This window comes from Syngnathus floridae, chromosome 1 (genome assembly GCF_059516105.1).
Source record: "Syngnathus floridae isolate MCC-2025c chromosome 1, RoL_Sflo_1.0, whole genome shotgun sequence".
In the NCBI taxonomy this organism is placed as follows: Eukaryota; Metazoa; Chordata; class Actinopteri; order Syngnathiformes; family Syngnathidae; genus Syngnathus; species Syngnathus floridae.
The window spans coordinates 7,468,659-7,490,150 of NC_142413.1; the positions used below are offsets into that span (position 1 = coordinate 7,468,659).

Sequence of the window (21,492 nt, forward strand, 5' to 3'; positions counted from 1 at the left end):
CTGCCTGCCCGCTGCTTTCCTTTCAAAGCGGTCCACGTCCGTCTGCGGAAGGGGGCACGTATGTTGGTTGGTTGGTTGGTTGGTTGGTTGGTTGGTTGGTTGGTTGGTTGGTTGGTTGGTTGGTTGGTTGGTTGGTTGGTTTGGTTTGGTTTGGGTTGGTTGGTTGGTTGGTTGGTTGGTTGGTTGGTTGGTTGGTTGGTTGGTTGGTTGGTTGGTTGGTTGGTTGGTTGGTTGGTTTGGTTTGGTTTGGGTTGGTTTGGTTTGGTTTGGTTGGTTGGTTGGTTGGTTGAGCCTTTAGCTTTCATTTCAAAGCATCAGCGGGGGTACGTACGTGGGTAACGACTAGTGAAAAAAGAACAAAGAGTCATCGTGGTCACGCACGCACTGGCGAGAAACGTGCTGATAAAGACGCAATTAAGCCAGAGAACGGAACTCCTGAGCAAAGAATCCGAGCAGCTCGATCGCTTTCTTTTCTTTGGAAACCTAGCCCACTGCGTCAGCCCCATTTGACAATTTGCCCTCCCAAGAATATTTAGTTTTCAAAAAGCATTTCCCTGGATGGCAACAACGGCTTTGACTCACAAGTTGTTGACATCAATCACATTTGCTACAAACGATGAGTTCTCCCAAACGGCAAAAGCGCCTTTAACACCGACGGACGGACGGACGGACGGACGGGCGGACGGACGGACGGGCGGGCGGGCGGACGGACGGGTCCGCCGTGTCCAACGCTTGAGTCCTCTCCGTCGGTCCCTCTCCACCTTCCAAAGGATCCTTTTCCATCCACCTAAACGAATTGATTAGAGCAGGGCTGGCAAACATTTTGACTTGGGGGCCGAATTGGGTTTGGACCAGGAGCCGATGGATGTAAAGAAGGTAAAGAAAGACCCAATGATTGTCTCACACACACACACACACACACACACACACACGCACGCACGCACATCTGGGTGTGGTGAAATTTGTCCTCTGCATCTAACCCATCCAACCCCGATGGGGCAAGGTGGGCAGCAGCGGGCGGTGCCGCGCCCGGGAATCATTTGGTGAGCTCAACCCCAACCCAAATTCCACGCCCCAATTCCAACCCTTAATGCTGAGGGCCAAGCAAGGAGGCAATGGTCATAGAAATGACATGCAAAGGTCATCGCGTCAAAGGTTCTTGCAGAAAAAAACGAAAGAAGCTCGTTGAAAACAAGTGCAAATGTAGATTAACAGCAAGCATGAAACAAAACGTTTCAGCCCAAATCAGTGATTCTCATGAAATGAGACGACACTCTTACTATGAATAATAACACTTTCCACCACTTGAGCGGCGGCGGGGCTGCGGGTCAGATTTGTGAAAGATGTTCTCATCTTCTCAAACGACCAAAGACATCAAGCGTCTTGAAGAACCACTGAAAGCAAACATCGACATGAAGTAAGAAGGAATGGAGGCGGTGGCGGCGACACGGTGACGGGCGGACATCTGAGGCAAGGCAGAGGCAGATTTATTTGTATCGCGCATTTCATACACAAGGCAACTCAATGTGCTTTACACAAGAGGGATTAAAAAACAAAAAACATAGAGCATAGAAAAGGTGGCAAAGAAGAAGAAAACCCCCCAGAATATAATGCTTACAAAGTCAAGAAAGAAAGAAAGGAAGGAAGAAAGGAAGAAAAAGAATATATCTCTATGTATATATATCTCTATATATTTATATATGTATGTATATCTATATATATCTATATATCTATATCTATATATATATATATATAGATATATATATATATAGACATACACACATACACACACATACATACGTATATACACACATACATACACATATCAATAAAATTCAAAAGAGAGGATTTTAATTGAAGAGTACGCTGCGGTAAACAGTAACGTTTTTAGCCCTGATTTAAAGGAGCTAACAGTTTTAGCAGACCTCAGATCTATGGGAAGTTTGTTCCACAGGTGAGGAGCATAATCACTGACTGCTGCTTCTCCTTGCTTGGTTCTTGTTCTTGGGACATGCAACAGGCCAGTTCCAGATGACCTGAGGGGTCTGGATGCTTCATAAGGAACACGTATTTTGGTCCGAGACCAGTCAGCGTTTTTGTAGACCAGCAGTAGGATCTTGAAATCGATCCTTGGACTCACAGGAAGCCAGCGTAGCGATCGAATGACCGATCCAGTTTCCTGGTGTTTGTGAGGACTCTGGCAGCAGCGTTTTGTAGACCAGCGGTAGGATTTTAAAAGCGATCCTTGGACTCACAGGAAGCCAGCGTAGCCATCGAATGACCGGTGTAGTAGTATGATCCAGTTTCCTGGTGTTTGTGAGGACTCTGGCAGCAGCGTTTTGGATCAGCTGAAGCTGCCTGATGGGTTTTTTTTTTTTTGTTAAGGCCTGTAAAGATGCCATTACAATATTCTAACCTGCTACGAATAAATGTGTGAATACGTTTTTCCGGACCTTGTTGCGACAGAAACCCCTTCATTCTGGTTATGTATGTATCGGAGCTTGAACTCACAAACACCTGCTGGTGACAGAGGTGAGGCAACGCACGGCAAAGGCTTGCTCAGCGTCCGCCTTCAAACCTGTCCAAGTTAAGATGAGTGGCAAACAGGTGGTGGCGCATCAATGTCCTTGAAATGAGAATCGTGTCAAGTGGATTGGTATGGGCCTAAATCACAAGGAATTGTCAAAGGGCTTCCTTCACGTGTACCAAAACGAAAGAAAAGGAAAGAGACACTTGCTCTCATAGTCGCTCGTTGAAAATGAGAGAGTGCTGGCGAGTTTCCATCCCTGCTATTTGTGCAAAGTCTTTTCAAAATGCTTATTTTTTTTCTCTCGCTCTCTCTTCAGTGTTTTCTCTCTCTCGCCTTCATGTTCAGCGGGAACAGTGTTGTCGGTCTCCCCTTTTCATGGTAGTCTGGAGTCCAGTTTGCCGCGGCGAGGCGAGCAGCATCGGTGTCGGTCCGTCGACCTCGATCTGTGACGGACGGACGGACGGACGGGGCTTTGGCGATGTTCACGTGGCTGAACGTCTGCTCGCGCACCTCGGTCGAGCCAGAGTGTCCACCGCTGTCATTGGCTGAGTCGAGAGCTCTCTCTCCTTTTGGACGGAATTTGTCAACTAAAGCCGAAGGCGTTTCTAAATGGCTATCCCTCGGTATTGATCCTAAATCTGCTTCCACCGACGTATTAATACTTCAACTTCATTGTTTGGTGCCAAATAATAATAATAATAATAATGATAACAATAACTCACTTTGGCGTTCATGGCTGCAACACTTGCAGTAGAAGTTGGGCAAGGTGGCAACCAGCTCAGTGGCCTACTAGTAGTGGAGTGTCCGCCCTGAGACTGGAAGGTTGTGGGTTCAAACCCCGGCCGGCTCATACCAAAGACTATAAAAATGGGACCCATCGCCTCCCTGCTTGGCACTCAGCATTAAGGGGTTGGAATTGGGGTTAGGGTTAGATCACCAAATGATTCCCGAGCGCGGCGGTGCTGTGGTGGAGAGGGTGAGCTGCACCAAGTTCCTGGGGGTGCACATCAGTGAGGACCTCTCCTGGTCCGCAAACACCTCGTCACTGGCAAAGAAAGCTCAGCGCCGCCTGTACTTCCTGCGGAAGCTCAGGCGTGCATGTGCTCCTCAGGCAGTCCTGTCTACATTCTACCGTGGCACCATTGAGAGCGTCCTTACCACTTGCATCGCTGTCTGGGGTGGTAACTGCACTGAACAGAACTTGAAGGCCCTGCAGCGCATAGTGAATACGGCTGGTAAGATTATTGGTGCTTCGCTCCCCTCCCTGAAGGACATTTACACCTCCCATCTCACCCGCAAGGCGACCTCAATTGCGAGAGATGTGAGTCACCCGGCTCACTCTTTGTTTGACCTTCTGCCCTCTGGGAAGAGGTACAGGAGCCTGCGCTCCCGCACCACCAGACTCGCCAACAGCTGCTTTCTCCAGGCTGTTAGGGCCCTGAACTCGCTACCCCCTTCTGCGTAGCGTGCGGCACTGTTGCGCTATTTTCTGGAATGTCTGCTGTACGCGCACTTGCTCCTCTTATTTATTTATTTATTTGTTGTTATTTATTCATTATTTATTCAGCACGCTTTTGTTATACTTGTTTACTTGTTTGTCTGTTGTGGGCCATGTTTTGTCACCGTGGGATAGGGGGGAACGAAATTTCGGTTTCTTTGTGTGTCTTTGGCATGTGAAGAAATTGACAATAAAGCTGACTTTGACTTTGATCTATCTATCTATCTATCTATCTATCTATCTATCTATCTATCTATCTATCTATCTATCTATCTATCTATCTATCTATCTACCTACCTACCTACCTACCTACCTACCTACCTACCTACCTACCTACCTACCTACCTACCTACTGTTTGAACTACTCCCCTCCGGACGCCGTTCTCGAGCTCTGTGCACTAAAAGCAGCAGACACAGAGACAGCTTCTTCCCCCAGGCTGTCGCTCTGATCAACTCTTAGAGTCTCAGAGTCATTACTGTGCAATAACATCCCGCTTTCCGCACCGTTTTTTGTCTACACTGTTTGTACTATGTGTCCTCTCTGCATCCATTGCAGCCTGGGCATCCTAGAAGAGGGACCCTCCCATCTGTGGTCTCTTCTCAAGGTTTCTCATTTCCCCTAGCTGGAGTTTTGAGTTTTTCCTTGCCCTCTTGGGAGTTTCAGATCAGGGGACGTTTGAGAATATCTGCCATTTTTCACATGTCCTGAGTGTTGTTGTTAGTCACCTAAATGTTGAACAGAGGCTGTGCTTCACCGAAGTCAAATTCCTTGTTGGGCACGCTCAAACATGGCGAATAAAAAACTCTTGAATCTTGCCTACTATGTCTTGTCACCGTGGGATAGTGGGAACGTAATTTCGATTTCTTTGCGTCTCTTGGCTTGTGAAGGGATTGACAACGAAGCAGACTTTGACTTTGTCCGACACAATGTCGTAAAGGCCCCCCCCCCCCCCGGATATGCCAGGGGTCAGGGGCTTCAACTCCATCCTGTCCACTCTCACCCCCAGCCTGTTTCTCGTCACAAAAGTGCTCTCGCAAGAGCCAGACCTCATTCCATCATCAGCGACGAATGACTCTCCGCCTGCAGGTGTTTCAAAGGGCATACTGTCTCCCGTGCGGTTCTTGCAAAAAGACGTCGGAGTGGGCGCCACTCTAACAGGGGGGTGCACGGGTGACACACTTAGGTTTCTGTCAAGGCAACATAACCGCCGAAAGGTACATGCGGAGGATTCTGAAGCCACTTGTGCTGCCGTCCAAACGACGTCGTGCTCACGGACCCATATTTCAGCACGATAATGATGCCAAGCCGCATTCTGCACCTGGCTTCAAAGCGAACCACTTCACTGGTTTCTTTGATGTCAAACAAATGATTTGAGGTGCTTTCTTTACCGGACATGTTTCGGCGGTTTCTGTGTCACCGATGTGGTTGTGACGCGTCTTTATCAGCCGATGGATGAAGGCGTGGCTCCCCTGTCAGGTTTGACAGGGGAGTCACGCCCTCTGCTGTCCATTCACCTCTCCAGAATGCTGCTCCAGGTTGTAGAGAGCATCCCTGTCGATGGTCCTCGGGCCCCGCTTGCGGATCTCAATGGCCTCCCTGATCACACGCTGACGTTTGTTTTCTTCACCGCCCCAACATGTCAGGTAAAGCAGCGACAACAATTGGTTTGATGTAAAAGAAAGCAGTGAAGTGATTGAAAAGAAAAAACAAGATGAACTTAGTACAACCAGTTCAGGTTCTCGCCCGGCCCGCTTGCAGCCCGCTCGGAAATGCGTGGCGCATTGCGAAGCGTACGTAAAACACGACAGCGCGTTACGAAGCGTACGTAAAACACGACAGCGCATGACGAAGCGTACGTAAAACACGACAGCGCATTACGAAGCGTACGTAAAACACGACAGCGCATGACGAAGCGTACGTAAAACACGGCGTGTTGAGCAACGGAAGCAAGAATGGCAAAGACTTGCACGTGAGAAGCTGAGAGAAAGGAGTCTGTCTCCTCTCTTCCAAAGCGTTCACATAATGAGTGTTGTGTCACAAAGTGCTGCTCAACATGCCCTTTCCCAACTTCGACTGCACGTGTTGCAGCCGTGAAATTGTACGCTCAAAGCCAGGGGCGGCCAATTCATTTTTCCAAGGGGCCACATGAAAAACCGGAGTTGTGTCAGAGGGCCACCCCTACGATCACTTCAACCTGCTCAATCTTCTTCCATTGTAAAATGCACCAAATGATTTATTTTAAATAGTTGGTACTGGTAATTAGAAGAATACAATTATTCCGTTTATATTTCTATGAAGCTATGCGAAATTGTGGTCAAATAAACAAACAATTATCAATCCGCACAATTTATTCTGAACTTCTTTAACTTTTCCGCAAATGACAAAGCCGCTCCATCCCTGGGTGTGAAGTTTGATAAAAAGTCCTTGTTGGGCTTGCAGTTTTGCTAGCAATGCATCAGCCTCTGATGCGCCCTGCTTATCAGACAAATGTATTTTTTCTCATGCTTGGTCGTGTAGTGGCGACTCCAATTATATTCTTTAAACACAGCGATCTGTGTACCACAAATCAGGCACATGGCTTTACCTTTCATTTCTGTAAAGAAATACTTGGCAGTCCATGTCTTGTTGAAAACACGGCGCTCCTTGTCAACTTTTCTTTTCTTCGCGTTAGCACACATTTTGAGGGCAGCATTACTGCGCGCTGTTCACCGACACGCACAGCTCACATGCACGCACGCTACACGGAAGTGCGACGCCTTTCAAAGTAAAAGCCAAACAGTTGTATTGTACGCACGACACTATATATATATATATATAGTATATATATATATATATTTTTGGTGGCAAACAGGTGGTGGCGCATCAATGTCCTTGAAATGAGAATCGTGTCAAGTGGATTGGTATGGGCCTAAATCACAAGGAATTGTCAAAGGGCTTCCTTCACGTGTACCAAATTATATATATGTATATATATATATATATATATATATATAAGCAAACGTTTACATGATTTTTGAGCATGAAATATGTTCTCTCTGTAGTGTATTCCATTGAATGAACGTAGGTTGGAAAGGATTCTCAAATCATTGCATTGCATTCCACACATTTTCTTCTCTGGCTGGCCTATTGTTATTTGTACCGCTCGCTCTGTGTTGTGTTGCTGGCGCAACTTGGTTGTAACTAACCCTAACCCAAGAAAAAAGATCACAAAACCATCCAGAGGGGTGACGCTGCCTTGCTTACCTGACGGCTGTTTTCGTTTGCGGCACCTATGCCATACGGCAAACACTCGCCAGAGGTCACGCCCGCCGAGTCTCACTGCCGCCGCCGCCGCCGCCGCCGAGTTCCGTACGGCTTTGTTGCTAGCCGTATGGTTGAGGCGTACTTTTATTCTACATGTCCGTCATTGGCTTTTGTGAGGGAGGCCCTACATATGCGCTTTTGTATGCTTCGACGTGCGGGACTCATGGCCGTATGAAGAAGACCTCGGGTTCCCCGGAGGAGGGAGCGATCGATCCAAAGAAGCATCTGAGCCCGCCCACATGCACACGTCATGCGATCAAACTTTATTTCACTGCCAATTTGCAATCCGGCTGAAAGGGAGGAGACAACACGATGCAAATAACCTCGAAAACATAAAGCATAAGAAAGAAAGCGGAGAGAAAACCTCATGAGCAAAAGCAAAATATATATCCTTGAAGAAATCAAGCGAGCAGTACTACAACTCGCAACGGCGCTGCCAATGCAATGCAATGCAATGCAATGCAATGCAATTCAGCACATTTGGGGTGATCATTTTTTGGGGGGGGGGGCGTCCACTTGAACCGATTTCTTCTCTGCCGTCGTCGACACGGAGTAGTATCACCTCGAGGCGAAAAGCCTTTGGGAGGGAGGCGCTGAGGTGGAGCTGGCTGCGGGTGGAGGCCTCAAGTGTGCCGGTCACAAAGACAAACAGGTCATTTCAAATATGGACTGTGATGACCCCTGTCGGGGCACGAAGAGTACTCACCACTGCTGCTCAGTCCAGTTGGAAAGCATCGGACGCGATCTCGCTGCCGTCGAATTGTACGGCCACGCAAGTGTAGGCCCCCGCCTCGGCTGGGACATCCTGGATGATCAACTGCGCGTTCTTCAGTCTGAGCTTGTGGTTCTTGCCATCGGTGACAGGCTTTCCTCCCTTCTTCCACTTGAGTTCTTTGAAGCTCCCCGATGCGATGCAGGAGAGGGACACCTGCTTTTTAGCGACACGTACAACGCGGACTGAGGCGACCGGCTCTGTGGGAAAAGGGAAACGCGGCAGCACTTTACGGGCGCAAGCTTGCTGTGATGGCAGCGCGATGCGCGATTGAGACAACTTGTTGCAAGTTTGACCTTTGGAAAGGGGGCGTGCACTTAACAGGCATTTGACCACAAATTCAATCTACAGCCTTACAAGATGTCACCCCGTTTCAACAGCTTCCGGAAAAATCCTACGCAAAACTATTGTGCGCTCCAATTGGAGATTGCTCGAGATGCCAAATGTAGATTATTGGCTGGCTGGCTGGCTGGCTGGCTGGCTGGCTGGCTGGCTGGCTGGCTGGCTGGCACGCACAAAGAGGATTGCTTGCAGAAAGGGACACAGATAGGGACAGGGACAGGCCTGCAACTTCAAACTCACCGTAAACCTGGACAAGGAACGCCCTCGTCTTGGCAACATCCGTACCCTCGATGGCCACGTACATCCCGGCGTCAGGAACTGTCAGCGATAGGAACGTTACCTTTCCGTCGGCAGCCGTAGCAGTTTCAGGAAGGGCGCCGCCATTCTTCTTCCAGTTGACTTGAGCAGCGGTCAAGCCGTTGCTATCTAAGGTGACGCTTTGACCCACGCTGCAGGAGCACGCGCTGTTCTGAGCGCATGTGCAGCTTCTTGCTGCCTCTGAAACAAGCACAGGAGGCAAGCCAGCCAGAGGATTCGTCCCAGTCCGACACAATACAGCCGCTTGAACTTTGCAATGTTGACAGCGCAGCGCATCTCCGCAAAGACATTTTGCTGCCCTTTTACCTGGCTTAACGTGGCGCCATGGCGAGAGGAGCAGCAGCACCAGTGCAACGCGCATCGAGAAGATCCGCATGTCCGACGCTCTCCAAAGCGCGCAGTCCACCAAGGAAAAGTTGTCTCTTGAGCGATGGATGCCACGATACGGACGCAGCGAGCAGCTGGCGGTCGGTGAGTGCCGTGAAGGCGAACGTGACGGCCGTAGCCCCGCGAGCTCAGACGCGCGTCGTCCGTCACATAGGCAGGAAAGGAAACGTCGAGCGGCTTTGACGCGCAGGGGACACGTCGAGCGCACCGACGTGCCTTTAGCCTTTCATTTCAAAGCGTACGTTGCACGTCAGTCCGCTCGAGCCTGCCTGCCTGCCTGCCTGCCTGCCTGCCTGCGCGCCCGCTGCTTTCCTTTCAAAGCGGTCCACGTCCGTCTGCGGAAGGGGACACGTCGAGCCGCCCGAGCCCTTTGCTTTCGTTTCGCACATGCCTGGTTTAACGCAAACAAGTTGCTGTTGTTGTTTTTGAATGATAGGCTTATAGTTTTGGTGGCACATCTTGACATGCAATACTGGAAGAGTGCTTGTGCAATTAAATCAACGTGAATTTTTGTGCATTTGGTCATATCTGCTGAAAGTCCTGAAAGTGTTAGTCACCTCAATGTTGAACACGGGCTGAGATGTACCGAAGGCAAATTCCTGGTTTGGCCTGCTCAAACGCGGCGGAAAACAAAACAACCAAACCAACACCTTGATTCTTGTTGCTCAAAATGTCTTTCAGAGCTTTGTTGCATTCATTTGATGCGTACGATTGAGGAAAAGAAATGAGGCCTGGTGGTGGCAGACACGGTTTCTCAGCTGACGTGTGATTTCTTTTAGGGGGGGGGGGGGGGGGGGAAGCCACCCCGAGAAAAAGAATAAACCGTGATGCAACCTAAAAAAAATGTCCCCACATCCACAGTGTCTTGAGGACTTCAATGAATCAATTGATACGTTCAATTCATTTCCTTCCTCAGGCAAAAATGTGATTGATTGCCTTTCTAGAAGATAAATGGAAACCACTTTTGACCACGCCGCGCGCCTTACCGATTCTCACAAAGTTCACATCAATGGGAACACTGAAGCCACACAGGAATATTTATTTGTCGAGAGGACTACGATGAGAGGAAAAACAGCTCGTGACAAAGAAAAGAAAAAAGAAATGGCGGCACAGCAAGAAGACTGAAAATGTCAAATTCAGTAGCATAGAGACAGCAATTCATTCACGCGAGGTTGGAAATTGCACGTCGAAGAGCAACCAACGTGCTGGACTTGGTCGATTAGTTAGCTCTCGCAGAAACCTACCACGGTCTTTTCGTATTCTGTCTGTGTGGTGGCCTTGATGTTTACTTTCATTCGTCGATTAGTTAACTTTCACGGAAAGCTACCACGCTCTTCTCATTTTTGGTGGTGGCGTGCGCGCGTGCGTGCGTGCGTGCGTGCGGCCTTGACGTTGACTTATGAGTCACCTGAGCTTATGATCAGGGGATGATGCTTTGAGAATAATTGTCAATTTTGGCTATGTGAAGCCCTTTGAGACTGTTTGTGATTTAGGGCTATACAAATAAACTTGACTTGACTTTCATTCGTCGATGAGTTCATTTCCACAGAAAGCTACCACGGTCTTTTCAGATTCGGCGAGTGTGGCCTTGACGTTTACATCTCACGCATGGGCATGTCGACACGGCTCGGTCATTTCCCGACGCGTAAGCTCGTCTCAACCTGCAAACCGCGTTGACGTTGCCTCATTCAAATGCCTCTCTTTGACTTCATACATTGGCGTGGCTATCGATGTGCAAATGCGCTCCCTTAAATTCTCCACAGAAGTCAGGAGAAAATCATGAGAGCGGTGGGTTGTGTGTTTGGGAGAGGCTCAACGAAGTGACAATGACCTTTTCTTTGGTCTCTGACACCCTCTAGTGGACGGTCCTCTCCTTCTGCCTCTGGTAGTCTGGAATGATGGGAACAGAAGTTTGGCATTCATTTAAATGGCCGCATGAAAGAACCTCGTCATAAAAGCCCGGAATAAAAGATACTGAAAAGCAGGCGAGAGTGTCATCGTGGCAAGTTTCTAACACATTACCGCAGACTGAGAATAATTTGAGAATGATTGTCAATTTTGGCTATGTGAAGCCCTTTGAGACTGTTTGTGATTTAGGGCTATACAAATAAACTTGACTTGACTTGACTTGACTAGGCAGAATATGATTTTTTTTTTTCCGTGCCGTTTTTGTTAAGCCCTTCTCAGTTGTTTGCATGAATTACAGCCAATGTTGAAATTATCAACGCAGGCCGAGCGTGCTTTCATCCGGTTTAGTCTGAAAATAACGTGAGGTGGATCTACTGCTAGTCTGTAATATGTGTTAATAATTTCACATATAAGTCACTCCTGAGTATAAAACCCGGCCAAACGATGAAAAAAACAGTGTCTTAATGTCCGCAAAATACGTTACATTAAGATAAAAAAAAAAAAAAAAGTTTATATCATTTAACCTCTGGAGCGAGAATGTATCACTTCAACCTTCACACCAATGATCATGTTTTTCGGTAACTTAGCATCAAGAAATTGGTAAAGTTGTGACCATGGAATCGCAAATATGCAATGAACTACAAGTAAAATAGTCATAGAAAAAAAGAAAAACAACAACAGCACCAGCAGAGTGCCGCCTCACGTGGCCTCGAGCACGTGAAGGCAAGGAGCAGAGGAGAAGACCAAGGCGAGTGAGTCATGACTATGCTTAGCTTTGGGATGCAAACCACATGTTCAATAAAAAGCATGAGCTTGCTGAAGACCCGCAAGTCAGGCAAAGACGCCACCGCTCGTTCTTCACAAAGACCCAGATGACCCAAACAGGCCAGAACTGGAGCTCTGGCAGTGATTGGAAGAGCTGCCAAGAGCAGGTTCATTTTTTATTTTTATTTTTTTTAATTTATTTTTTTTTTAATTCGATTTGTCTGTCTGCTGTCTACTGGCACATTCTTTGTCAAGAATGTTTGGAATCTTCGATGAGAACCCAAATCCTTGCAGCATTGTAATGACTACATTCTATGCTATTCGGTTTTCAAGTCCACCTCATGAAAATATGTAGTACCTCATACGTGCCAAATGAAATGCCAGACAGAAAGTTGAGGTTTAAAATACAAAAACACAGTTTTCACTTTTCAATGAGAGTTAAGGATGTTCACACTCACTGAATGCTTCAGCGGCCACAACTCAATAAGAGAAACACTGCAGGAAACCTCGAACTCATTGCATGAATGTGCTTTTAGAACTAAAGAAATGCACAGCGCCACGGCAGCAAAAATATCACACAGACCATCACGGATCTGGTATAGTTAAGTATCTGAATAAAAAAACAAATGGTACAAGCCAGAAGTGGCATAAAATAATTCAACTACACAGCACAATGAAGACATTCTTGTCAAAGCAGTTGGGCGCCTTTGTTTCAACTCACCCGCCACTAACGACTGCTGACCACGTGTAACGCAAGATTTTAAATCATGTTAGCGTTTGGACAGACAGAGCCCGTGCTAATGACAAGGAATGTTGTGAAAAGGTGAGTCCATCGCAGCGGAGCCTGATGCGGACGGAATGTTACTCGACTAAGGAGCAACCAATCAAGAAAAAATTGCTTAGTTTTGTATACACACACACACACACACACATACGTACACTGGAGAAAAAGCTGCTGCCGCTGATTTGGATAGGTAGCCTCTTAGGACTGTGATGTTTTCTGTTTTTTTCCTCCTTACCAAGAAGCGCTTGGAAGAGTTGGCTGCCCAGGATAGCGGACACTTTGCCCACACTGGTCTTGAGGGCCTGCTCGTCTGGACTCGTCAAGTTGGCCTGGTAGCGTCTGAGCAGACCTGCTGCTCGCTCAGTGTCTACGTATATCGACAAAAGAAAAAGAAAGTGGTCAGGACAGACGTTTTTCCCAAAGACCATCTTCATCGTCTTTCGGCGGCTCACACACTAAATGTTCCGTTGCATTATATTAGGTTTCGTGACTTGCTACGTTTGTTCACATCATTTGGACCAATGTCGAAATTGACTTTTTACGCCAGCTCACTTTAAAAACTATCAAAACGATCCATTTTAAAGATCAAGTCAAAACTATGTTTGATTGTGCTGACTATTTAAATCTTCAATGAACTCTACAAAGAGATGATGAAGACCCTGGGAAAACTACACAGTTAGGTTTGATTTGAAATTGAATCATATAGTATATAGATAATTGAAATTCAAACATTTCATTTCAAACAACTTTGTTCTGGAAAACCATAGGGACCGAGTTACTGCGAAAGGCCTACATACTGATGACCCTGTATGGTCCTTAAACATCCGTCCATCCGTCCATCCGTCCATCCATCCATCCATCCATCCATCCATCCATCCATCCATCCATCCATCCATCCATCCATCCATCCATCCATCATCTGTATGGCTTGTTCAAAAAATGAAAGCAAAGATTACTATTGTCTTCTCAATTCAACAAAGTTTGGAAGTTATTCTTTTACAGCAATGTTCTCCCTTTTTCTCAAAACTGATTTTGGCTTTGAATCTCAGCCATTGGGCTCCTTGATGACAAATGATCGGTACCTGTCCTGAAAATAAATAGCGGTCTACCCCAAACAACAAACCACGTACTGAACACAACTGAACGCACCACCACAATCAAACAGTCAAAGCTCGGTGTGTGCGTGGGCATGCCTGCGTGCGTGCGTAACTTATACATAAAATATACATACTGTAAATATAACAAGGTACAATTGTACGCACTGCAATGGTGTGGGCACTCCCCGTCTTTTGCTAGCGTGCGGAAAACCTTTGTGCCATAATTCGTCAATTTGGAACTTTTATTTGGACTTTTTTTGAAGGGGGGGGAATCCGCGATGTACTGTAGCCGCGACAAATGAACCGCGATGTAGCGACGGATTACTGTACACGACAGACACGAACAACAAACTTTGTTGGAACGTCATTAAAGTGATCATTTAATATAATACGTAAAGACAAATATATACATACATATATATATACATATATATATATATATATATATATATATATATATATATATATATATATATATGTATATATACACACATATATACACACATGAATTATTTTATGCCACAACCCCCCTCCCCGGCCCCTAAAAAACGACATTAACAGTTCACATTTGCGTTAGGCAATATGAGGGAGGCCGTGACCGCCCGCCATTGGCAGATTCCGCACTTTTCTCTCCTCCATTGAGCACACCTGAACTCATCACTCTCCTGTCCGTCAACATCTACAGTTTGGACGAGAAGAGCAACAGGAAACAAGTTGTTGACACGTCCTTAAAGTTCACAAACTCCACTCACCGTATTTGTGCACCATGCTGTCTCCAACTTCAATGGTGAGGTTGTTTTTTTGTTTGTTTGTTTTTCCCCGATTACTTTTCGGAGGCAAAAGGGAGTCCGTAACGTTCGCTAGTTCAGGAAACCAGCTCCAAAAGAGCGCTATCTTCTATCCTCTTCCCGCTCGCATGAAGAAAACAAGACAAAAAACCCACCAAACAAAAAACAAGCTCCCGAGCTGGTACGGAGGTTCCCTTCACGCCATATGAAAAGGGAATTGTGCTCATGTCAACTTTTTGCTGACGTCCACTGAGACCGCCTAGGAGTTGTGCGATAGGGCTCCTCCTCCCGTCTTCCTCCCCCTCATATGGCGCCCCCGTGGAAAGACGATTCCCATCGAGCTTCTACCGCCGCAGCCCTTGTGGTAGAGCCCTAGAGACACGTCGTCGGCGGAAGGCCACAAAGAGGATTTCGCTTAACGTTATTGGCCCCAACGTCCGTGCTGCCGCCGCCGCCGCCGCCGCCGCCGCCGCCATCCCCCTCAATGCTGGAGTTGGACTGTACTTTGGCGCCCTCTAGCGTACGGCTTACTTGAACTTGAACCTACGTATTTTCATGACAGGTCAAGTTGATATGAGCAATGTTAACGCGGTTCTGGGTCACGTGATACTTTATGAGCCCCAATTCTATCGCGGTGCTTTCATGGTTAGCGTAGAATTTGGCATGGATCATTATTTTCGCAATTGCATTGATGAGCGAGGCATCCGACTTTTGTCTGTTATTGTGAGTTTGGCTAACATTGCTCTCAGGATTATTGTTTGATTGCAGTGCCGGACATTTTCATATGAGCAGACCAGAGCTGAGTTTTGGGTTTGCCTCGAATATTTCAGTTTGCAAACAAATTGTTTTTTGGGGTATTACAACCTAGTGGAGAGCGAGAGCGCGAGAGAGAGCGAGGGAGCGCGCGAGAGAGATAGGTTGGGGGGGGGGGGGGGGGGGGAGCGAGAGAACAACTTTTATCCAACATGACAGACTCCGACTCAGAGTAGATCCTCACACACACGCGCGTGCACGCGGTCATGCAATCAAAACTTTATTTATCGGCTTAATACAATCCAATTGAAAAGGAGGAAACAACACGATGCAAATAACCTTGCATGAATCAAGCACAATAAAGACATCAAGCGGCGAGAAAACATCCCCAGCAAAAGAATCAATAACCTTGAATGAATAATCAAGCATCACCTCCTCCTGCCACGGCGGCGGCGGCCCGTTCCAGGCTCGCTGTGTGCTGACCGACCTCCCTCCCAATGCTGCAAAGCAACTGGCCACATCTCTCTCTCTCTCTCTCGACCCAGCTCGCTCTTTCCCAAGGGTCGGTCATCTTGCACAATGCCGCCATAGCATCAAGAGTGAACAAAGCATGCAACAGCGCGGCAGCAAATACAATAGAATGCAACACGATATACGAAGCAACGCAATATGGCGTTTTGGGGCATTTGTTTTCTTTTTCAATTTGAACCGATTTCTTCTTGTGTGAAACGATGCCGTTGTCGACGTGGAGGAGTATCACCTCGAGGGGAAAAGCCTTTGGGAGGGAGGCGCTGAGGTGGAGCAGGCTGCGGGTATTCCGGCCAGCCGGCCGGCTGGCCACGGTGGAGCTCTCTCTGTCCGTCTCCTAGCCAGGGACGGACGCAGCGGGCAGCAGCAGCAGCTGAAAAGCAAGACGGCTTGAAGGGACCTGGGTGAGCGTGGGACGGACGGACGGACGGACGGACGGGCGGACGTTGACTCACCCCACTGGGCTTGCGGCGGGCGCTAGACCATCCAGTAGAGCTGAAGCAGCAGGACGCACAGCACCAGCAGAGCATTACTGTCGGACAGGCCAGCCAAAGCGCTCGATCCTTGAGGGTCACACGCAAAGAGGAACGCGGTCAGCTTGGGGCGCATATCAAATAGAGACTGGAGTGACCCCGCTGGGGGGAGAGGACAGAGTACTGACTGTCGTCACCGCCTGAACCGCTATCGGGGTTGGTGCGGGGAACCTGGTCGTCATCGGCGTCAACGCTGCTGAGGTGCAAGGCTGGGGACTCCGTCTCACTGCCGTCGAATTGTACGGCCACGCAAGTGTAGGCCCCCGCCTCGGCTGGGACATCCTGGATGATCAACTGCGCGTTCTTCAGTCTGAGCTTGTAGTTCTTGCCATCGGTGACAGGCTTGTCTCCCTTCTTCCACTTGAGTTCTTGGAAGCTCCCCGATGCGATGCAGGAGAGGGACACCTGCTTTTCAGCGACACGTTCAACGCGGACTGAGGTGACCGGGTCTGTGGGAAAAGGGAAACGCGGCAGCACTTTACGGGCGCAAGCTTGCTGTGATGGCAGCGCGATGCGCGATTGAGACAACTTGTTGCAAGTTTGACCTTTGGAAAGGGGGCGTGCTCAGAACATGCATTTGTCCACAAATTCAATCTGCAGGCTTACAAGATGTCACCCCTTTTCAACAGCTTCCGGAAAAATCCAACGCAAAACTATTGTGCGCTCCAACTGGAGATTACTCGAGATGCCAAATGTAGATTATTGGCTGGCTGGCTAGCACGCACAAAGAGGATTGGTCGCAGAAAGGGACTCAGATAGGGACAGGGACCGGCCTGCAACTTCAAACTCACCGTGAACCTGGACAAGGAACGCCTTCATCTTGGTATTATCCGTACCCTCGATGGCCACGTACATCCCGGCAGCGCCCGTGTCAGCCTGGCTGATCAGATCAGGCTTGTTAGTGGCGTCTGAAAACTTATCCGTTACTTCGGCTACTCCTTTGGCCCATTTGACAACGCCCGCGAAGTCGGAAGGTAATTTGAAGCTGTGGCCCTTGGTGACAGCGCACACCTGGTGGACTGTGCAGATGACTGCCAGAAAAGAGAGGTGGCAAAAGCACAGTTAGTTATTTATTTCATTCTTTTTTGGGAAGCACAGTTGCACACAGTTGCCGCGATTTCCACTCGTGTTTTCCGGGTGTTTGGTTTTATTTATTATCATCTCCGAACCACCTGAAGATGGAGCCAGAGCCTTGTCTAATAAAGACGGCGAGGGAGGGACCTCTCGGTTTCAAATGATAATAAAAACGCCGCACAACTCGCGGTCCGAGTCAAAACAGTTTTGGAGACCATTTCCCCCAGGTGAGATGTTGGGAGGTGACTAGCGGCAGCAGATGATCCCGCTTCTGCTTTCTTTGCTCGACACTTGCCATGGACGCAACAAACGGATAGTAACCACATGCGCGCGCACACACACACAGACACACACGCACACAAACAATAAAAAATGCCCGGCTTGATCCCCATAATTGTCCTGCGGTGCCCCCACTTGCACGTGAATTTGAGCAGCTGCCAAACCGCGTGACTGGCTTACAGGCGAGTTCCAACAACTAGCGGCACAAAAGGGATGGCAACTTACTTACCTGGCGCAACGGCCACTGTGAAAGACTTAGTGATCTGAGTTGAGGAATCGGTCCATGTTGCTTTGTACAACCCGCTGTCTTCTTTGGTCAACTGGGTCATTGTTGCTTTCTGGGTACCGCCCGTACCGTCCGAATAAGTAACCTTTGCTTCCTTGATTTCAGCGCCATCCTTCGTCCAGGTGACCGTTGCGGTGGTTTCGCCGCTATCTAAGGTGACGCCTTGACCCACGCTGCAGGAGCACGCCTTGTTCGGATCGCATGTGCAGCTGGTTCCTGCCACTGAAACAAGCACAGGAGGCAAGCCAGCCAGAGGATTCGTCCCAGTCCGACACAATACAGCCGCTTGAACTTTGCAATGTTGACAGCGCAGCGCATCTCCGCAAAGACATTTTGCTGCCCTTTTACCTGGCTTAACGTGGCGCCATGGCGAGAGGAGCAGCAGCACCAGTGCAACGCGCATCGAGAAGATCCGCATGTCCGACGCTCTCCAAAGCGCGCAGTCCACCAAGGAAAAGTTGTCTCTTGAGCGATGGATGGCACGATACGGACGCAGCGAGCAGCTGGCGGTCGGTGAGTGCCGTGAAGGCGAACGTGACTCACGGCCGTAGCCCCGCGAGCTCAGACGCGCGTCGTCCGTCACATAGGCAGGAAAGGAAACGTCGAGCGGCTTTGACGCGCAGGGGACACGTCGAGCGCACACGTGCCTTTAGCCTTTCCATTTCAAAGCGTACGTTGCACGTCAGTCCGCTCGAGCCTGCCTGCCTGCCTGCCTGCCTGCCCGCTGCTTTCCTTTCAAAGCGGTCCACGTCCGTCTGCGGAAGGGGGCACGTATGTTGGTTGGTTGGTTGGTTGGTTGGTTGGTTGGTTGGTTGGTTGGTTGGTTGGTTGGTTGGTTGGTTGGTTGGTTGGTTGGTTGGTTGGTTGGTTGGTTTGGTTTGGTTTGGGTTGGTTGGTTGGTTGGTTGGTTGGTTGGTTGGTTGGTTGGTTGGTTGGTTGGTTGGTTGGTTGGTTGGTTGGTTGGTTGGTTGGTTTGGTTTGGTTTGGGTTGGTTTGGTTTGGTTTGGTTGGTTGGTTGGTTGGTTGAGCCTTTAGCTTTCATTTCAAAGCATCAGCGGGGGTACGTACGTGGGTAACGACTAGTGAAAAAAGAACAAAGAGTCATCGTGGTCACGCACGCACTGGCGAGAAACGTGCTGATAAAGACGCAATTAAGCCAGAGAACGGAACTCCTGAGCAAAGAATCCGAGCAGCTCGATCGCTTTCTTTTCTTTGGAAACCTAGCCCACTGCGTCAGCCCCATTTGACAATTTGCCCTCCCAAGAATATTTAGTTTTCAAAAAGCATTTCCCTGGATGGCAACAACGGCTTTGACTCACAAGTTGTTGACATCAATCACATTTGCTACAAACGATGAGTTCTCCCAAACGGCAAAAGCGCCTTTAACACCGACGGACGGACGGACGGACGGACGGGCGGACGGACGGACGGGCGGGCGGGCGGACGGACGGGTCCGCCGTGTCCAACGCTTGAGTCCTCTCCGTCGGTCCCTCTCCACCTTCCAAAGGATCCTTTTCCATCCACCTAAACGAATTGATTAGAGCAGGGCTGGCAAACATTTTGACTTGGGGGCCGAATTGGGTTTGGACCAGGAGCCGATGGATGTAAAGAAGGTAAAGAAAGACCCAATGATTGTCTCACACACACACACACACACACACACACACACGCACGCACGCACATCTGGGTGTGGTGAAATTTGTCCTCTGCATCTAACCCATCCAACCCCGATGGGGCAAGGTGGGCAGCAGCGGGCGGTGCCGCGCCCGGGAATCATTTGGTGAGCTCAACCCCAACCCAAATTCCACGCCCCAATTCCAACCCTTAATGCTGAGGGCCAAGCAAGGAGGCAATGGTCATAGAAATGACATGCAAAGGTCATCGCGTCAAAGGTTCTTGCAGAAAAAAACGAAAGAAGCTCGTTGAAAACAAGTGCAAATGTAGATTAACAGCAAGCATGAAACAAAACGTTTCAGCCCAAATCAGTGATTCTCATGAAATGAGACGACACTCTTACTATGAATAATAACACTTTCCACCACTTGAGCGGCGGCGGGGCTGCGGGTCAGATTTGTGAAAGATGTTCTCATCTTCTCAAGCGTCTTGAAGAACCACTGAAAGCAAACATCGACATGAAGTAAGAAGGAATGGAGGCGGTGGCGGCGACACGGTGACGGGCGGACATCTGAGGCAAGGCAGAGGCAGATTTATTTGTATCGCGCATTTCATACACAAGGCAACTCAATGTGCTTTACACAAGAGGGATTAAAAAACAAAAAACATAGAGCATAGAAAAGGTGGCAAAGAAGAAGAAAACCCCCCAGAATATAATGCTTACAAAGTCAAGAAAGAAAGAAAGGAAGGAAGAAAGGAAGAAAAAGAATATATCTCTATGTATATATATCTCTATATATTTATATATGTATGTATATCTATATATATCTATATATCTATATCTATATATATATAGATATAGATATATATATATATAGACATACACACATACACACACATACATACGTATATACACACATACATACACATATCAATAAAATTCAAAAGAGAGGATTTTAATTGAAGAGTACGCTGCGGTAAACAGTAACGTTTTTAGCCCTGATTTAAAGGAGCTAACAGTTTTAGCAGACCTCAGATCTATGGGAAGTTTGTTCCACAGGTGAGGAGCATAATCACTGACTGCTGCTTCTCCTTGCTTGGTTCTTGTTCTTGGGACATGCAACAGGCCAGTTCCAGATGACCTGAGGGGTCTGGATGCTTCATAAGGAACACGTATTTTGGTCCGAGACCAGTCAGCGTTTTTGTAGACCAGCAGTAGGATCTTGAAATCGATCCTTGGACTCACAGGAAGCCAGCGTAGCGATCGAATGACCGATCCAGTTTCCTGGTGTTTGTGAGGACTCTGGCAGCAGCGTTTTGTAGACCAGCGGTAGGATTTTAAAAGCGATCCTTGGACTCACAGGAAGCCAGCGTAGCCATCGAATGACCGGTGTAGTAGTATGATCCAGTTTCCTGGTGTTTGTGAGGACTCTGGCAGCAGCGTTTTGGATCAGCTGAAGCTGCCTGATGGTTTTTTTTTTTTTGTTAAGGCCTGTAAAGATGCCATTACAATAATCTAACCTGCTACGAATAAATGTGTGAATACGTTTTTCCGGACCTTGTTGCGACAGAAACCCCTTCATTCTGGTTATGTATGTATCGGAGCTTGAACTCACAAACACCTGCTGGTGACAGAGGTGAGGCAACGCACGGCAAAGGCTTGCTCAGCGTCCGCCTTCAAACCTGTCCAAGTTAAGATGAGTGGCAAACAGGTGGTGGCGCATCAATGTCCTTGAAATGAGAATCGTGTCAAGTGGATTGGTATGGGCCTAAATCACAAGGAATTGTCAAAGGGCTTCCTTCACGTGTACCAAAACGAAAGAAAAGGAAAGAGACACTTGCTCTCATAGTCGCTCGTTGAAAATGAGAGAGTGCTGGCGAGTTTCCATCCCTGCTATTTGTGCAAAGTCTTTTCAAAATGCTTATTTTTTT

At 48.2% G+C, this 21,492-nt stretch overlaps 2 protein-coding genes and 1 long non-coding RNA gene across 3 annotated transcripts; all 3 read right to left on the reverse strand.

Annotated features, from left to right (window-relative positions):
* Positions 1–7,572: 7,572 nt before the first annotated feature.
* LOC148403827 (uncharacterized) lies at positions 7,573–9,462 on the reverse strand. The gene is made up of 4 exons (XM_088384145.1): positions 9,071–9,462; positions 8,687–8,944; positions 8,039–8,304; positions 7,573–7,954 (listed from the first exon to the last, which is right to left on the reverse strand). Exons 1-3 carry the CDS (start codon positions 9,138–9,140, stop codon positions 8,048–8,050), a joined length of 585 nt encoding a protein of 194 aa, XP_088240271.1. The 5' UTR covers positions 9,141–9,462; the 3' UTR covers positions 7,573–7,954; positions 8,039–8,047.
* Positions 9,463–11,047: 1,585 nt separating this feature from the next.
* LOC148403828 (uncharacterized) lies at positions 11,048–14,983 on the reverse strand. The gene is made up of 3 exons (XR_015860148.1): positions 14,458–14,983; positions 12,764–12,975; positions 11,048–12,693 (listed from the first exon to the last, which is right to left on the reverse strand). It is a non-coding gene; the product is annotated as an uncharacterized LOC148403828 (long non-coding RNA).
* A 530-nt stretch (positions 14,984–15,513) lies between these two features.
* LOC148403829 (hemicentin-1-like) lies at positions 15,514–18,520 on the reverse strand. The gene is made up of 6 exons (XM_088393651.1): positions 18,295–18,520; positions 17,890–18,168; positions 17,099–17,338; positions 16,436–16,756; positions 16,230–16,337; positions 15,514–16,147 (listed from the first exon to the last, which is right to left on the reverse strand). The coding sequence occupies exons 1-5, from the start codon at positions 18,362–18,364 to the stop codon at positions 16,252–16,254; spliced, it is 996 nt and encodes a 331-aa protein (XP_088249777.1). The 5' UTR covers positions 18,365–18,520; the 3' UTR covers positions 15,514–16,147; positions 16,230–16,251.
* Between the last annotated feature and the right edge of the window lie 2,972 nt (positions 18,521–21,492).

Coding starts and splice junctions, on each gene's coding strand:
- LOC148403829 (XM_088393651.1), bottom strand. CDS start 18,364: ATGCGGATCTTCTCGATGCGCGTTGCACTGGTGCTGCTGCTCCTCTCG. Junction 18,169..18,294: donor ATGGCGCCACGTTAAGCCAG/GTAAAAGGGCAG, acceptor TGCTTGTTTCAG/TGGCAGGAACCAGCTGCACA. Junction 16,338..16,435: donor CGGTTCAGGCGGTGACGACA/GTCAGTACTCTG, acceptor GTGACCCTCAAG/GATCGAGCGCTTTGGCTGGC.
- LOC148403827 (XM_088384145.1), bottom strand. CDS start 9,140: ATGCGGATCTTCTCGATGCGCGTTGCACTGGTGCTGCTGCTCCTCTCG. Junction 8,945..9,070: donor ATGGCGCCACGTTAAGCCAG/GTAAAAGGGCAG, acceptor TGCTTGTTTCAG/AGGCAGCAAGAAGCTGCACA. Junction 8,305..8,686: donor GTTCCTTGTCCAGGTTTACG/GTGAGTTTGAAG, acceptor CTTTTCCCACAG/AGCCGGTCGCCTCAGTCCGC.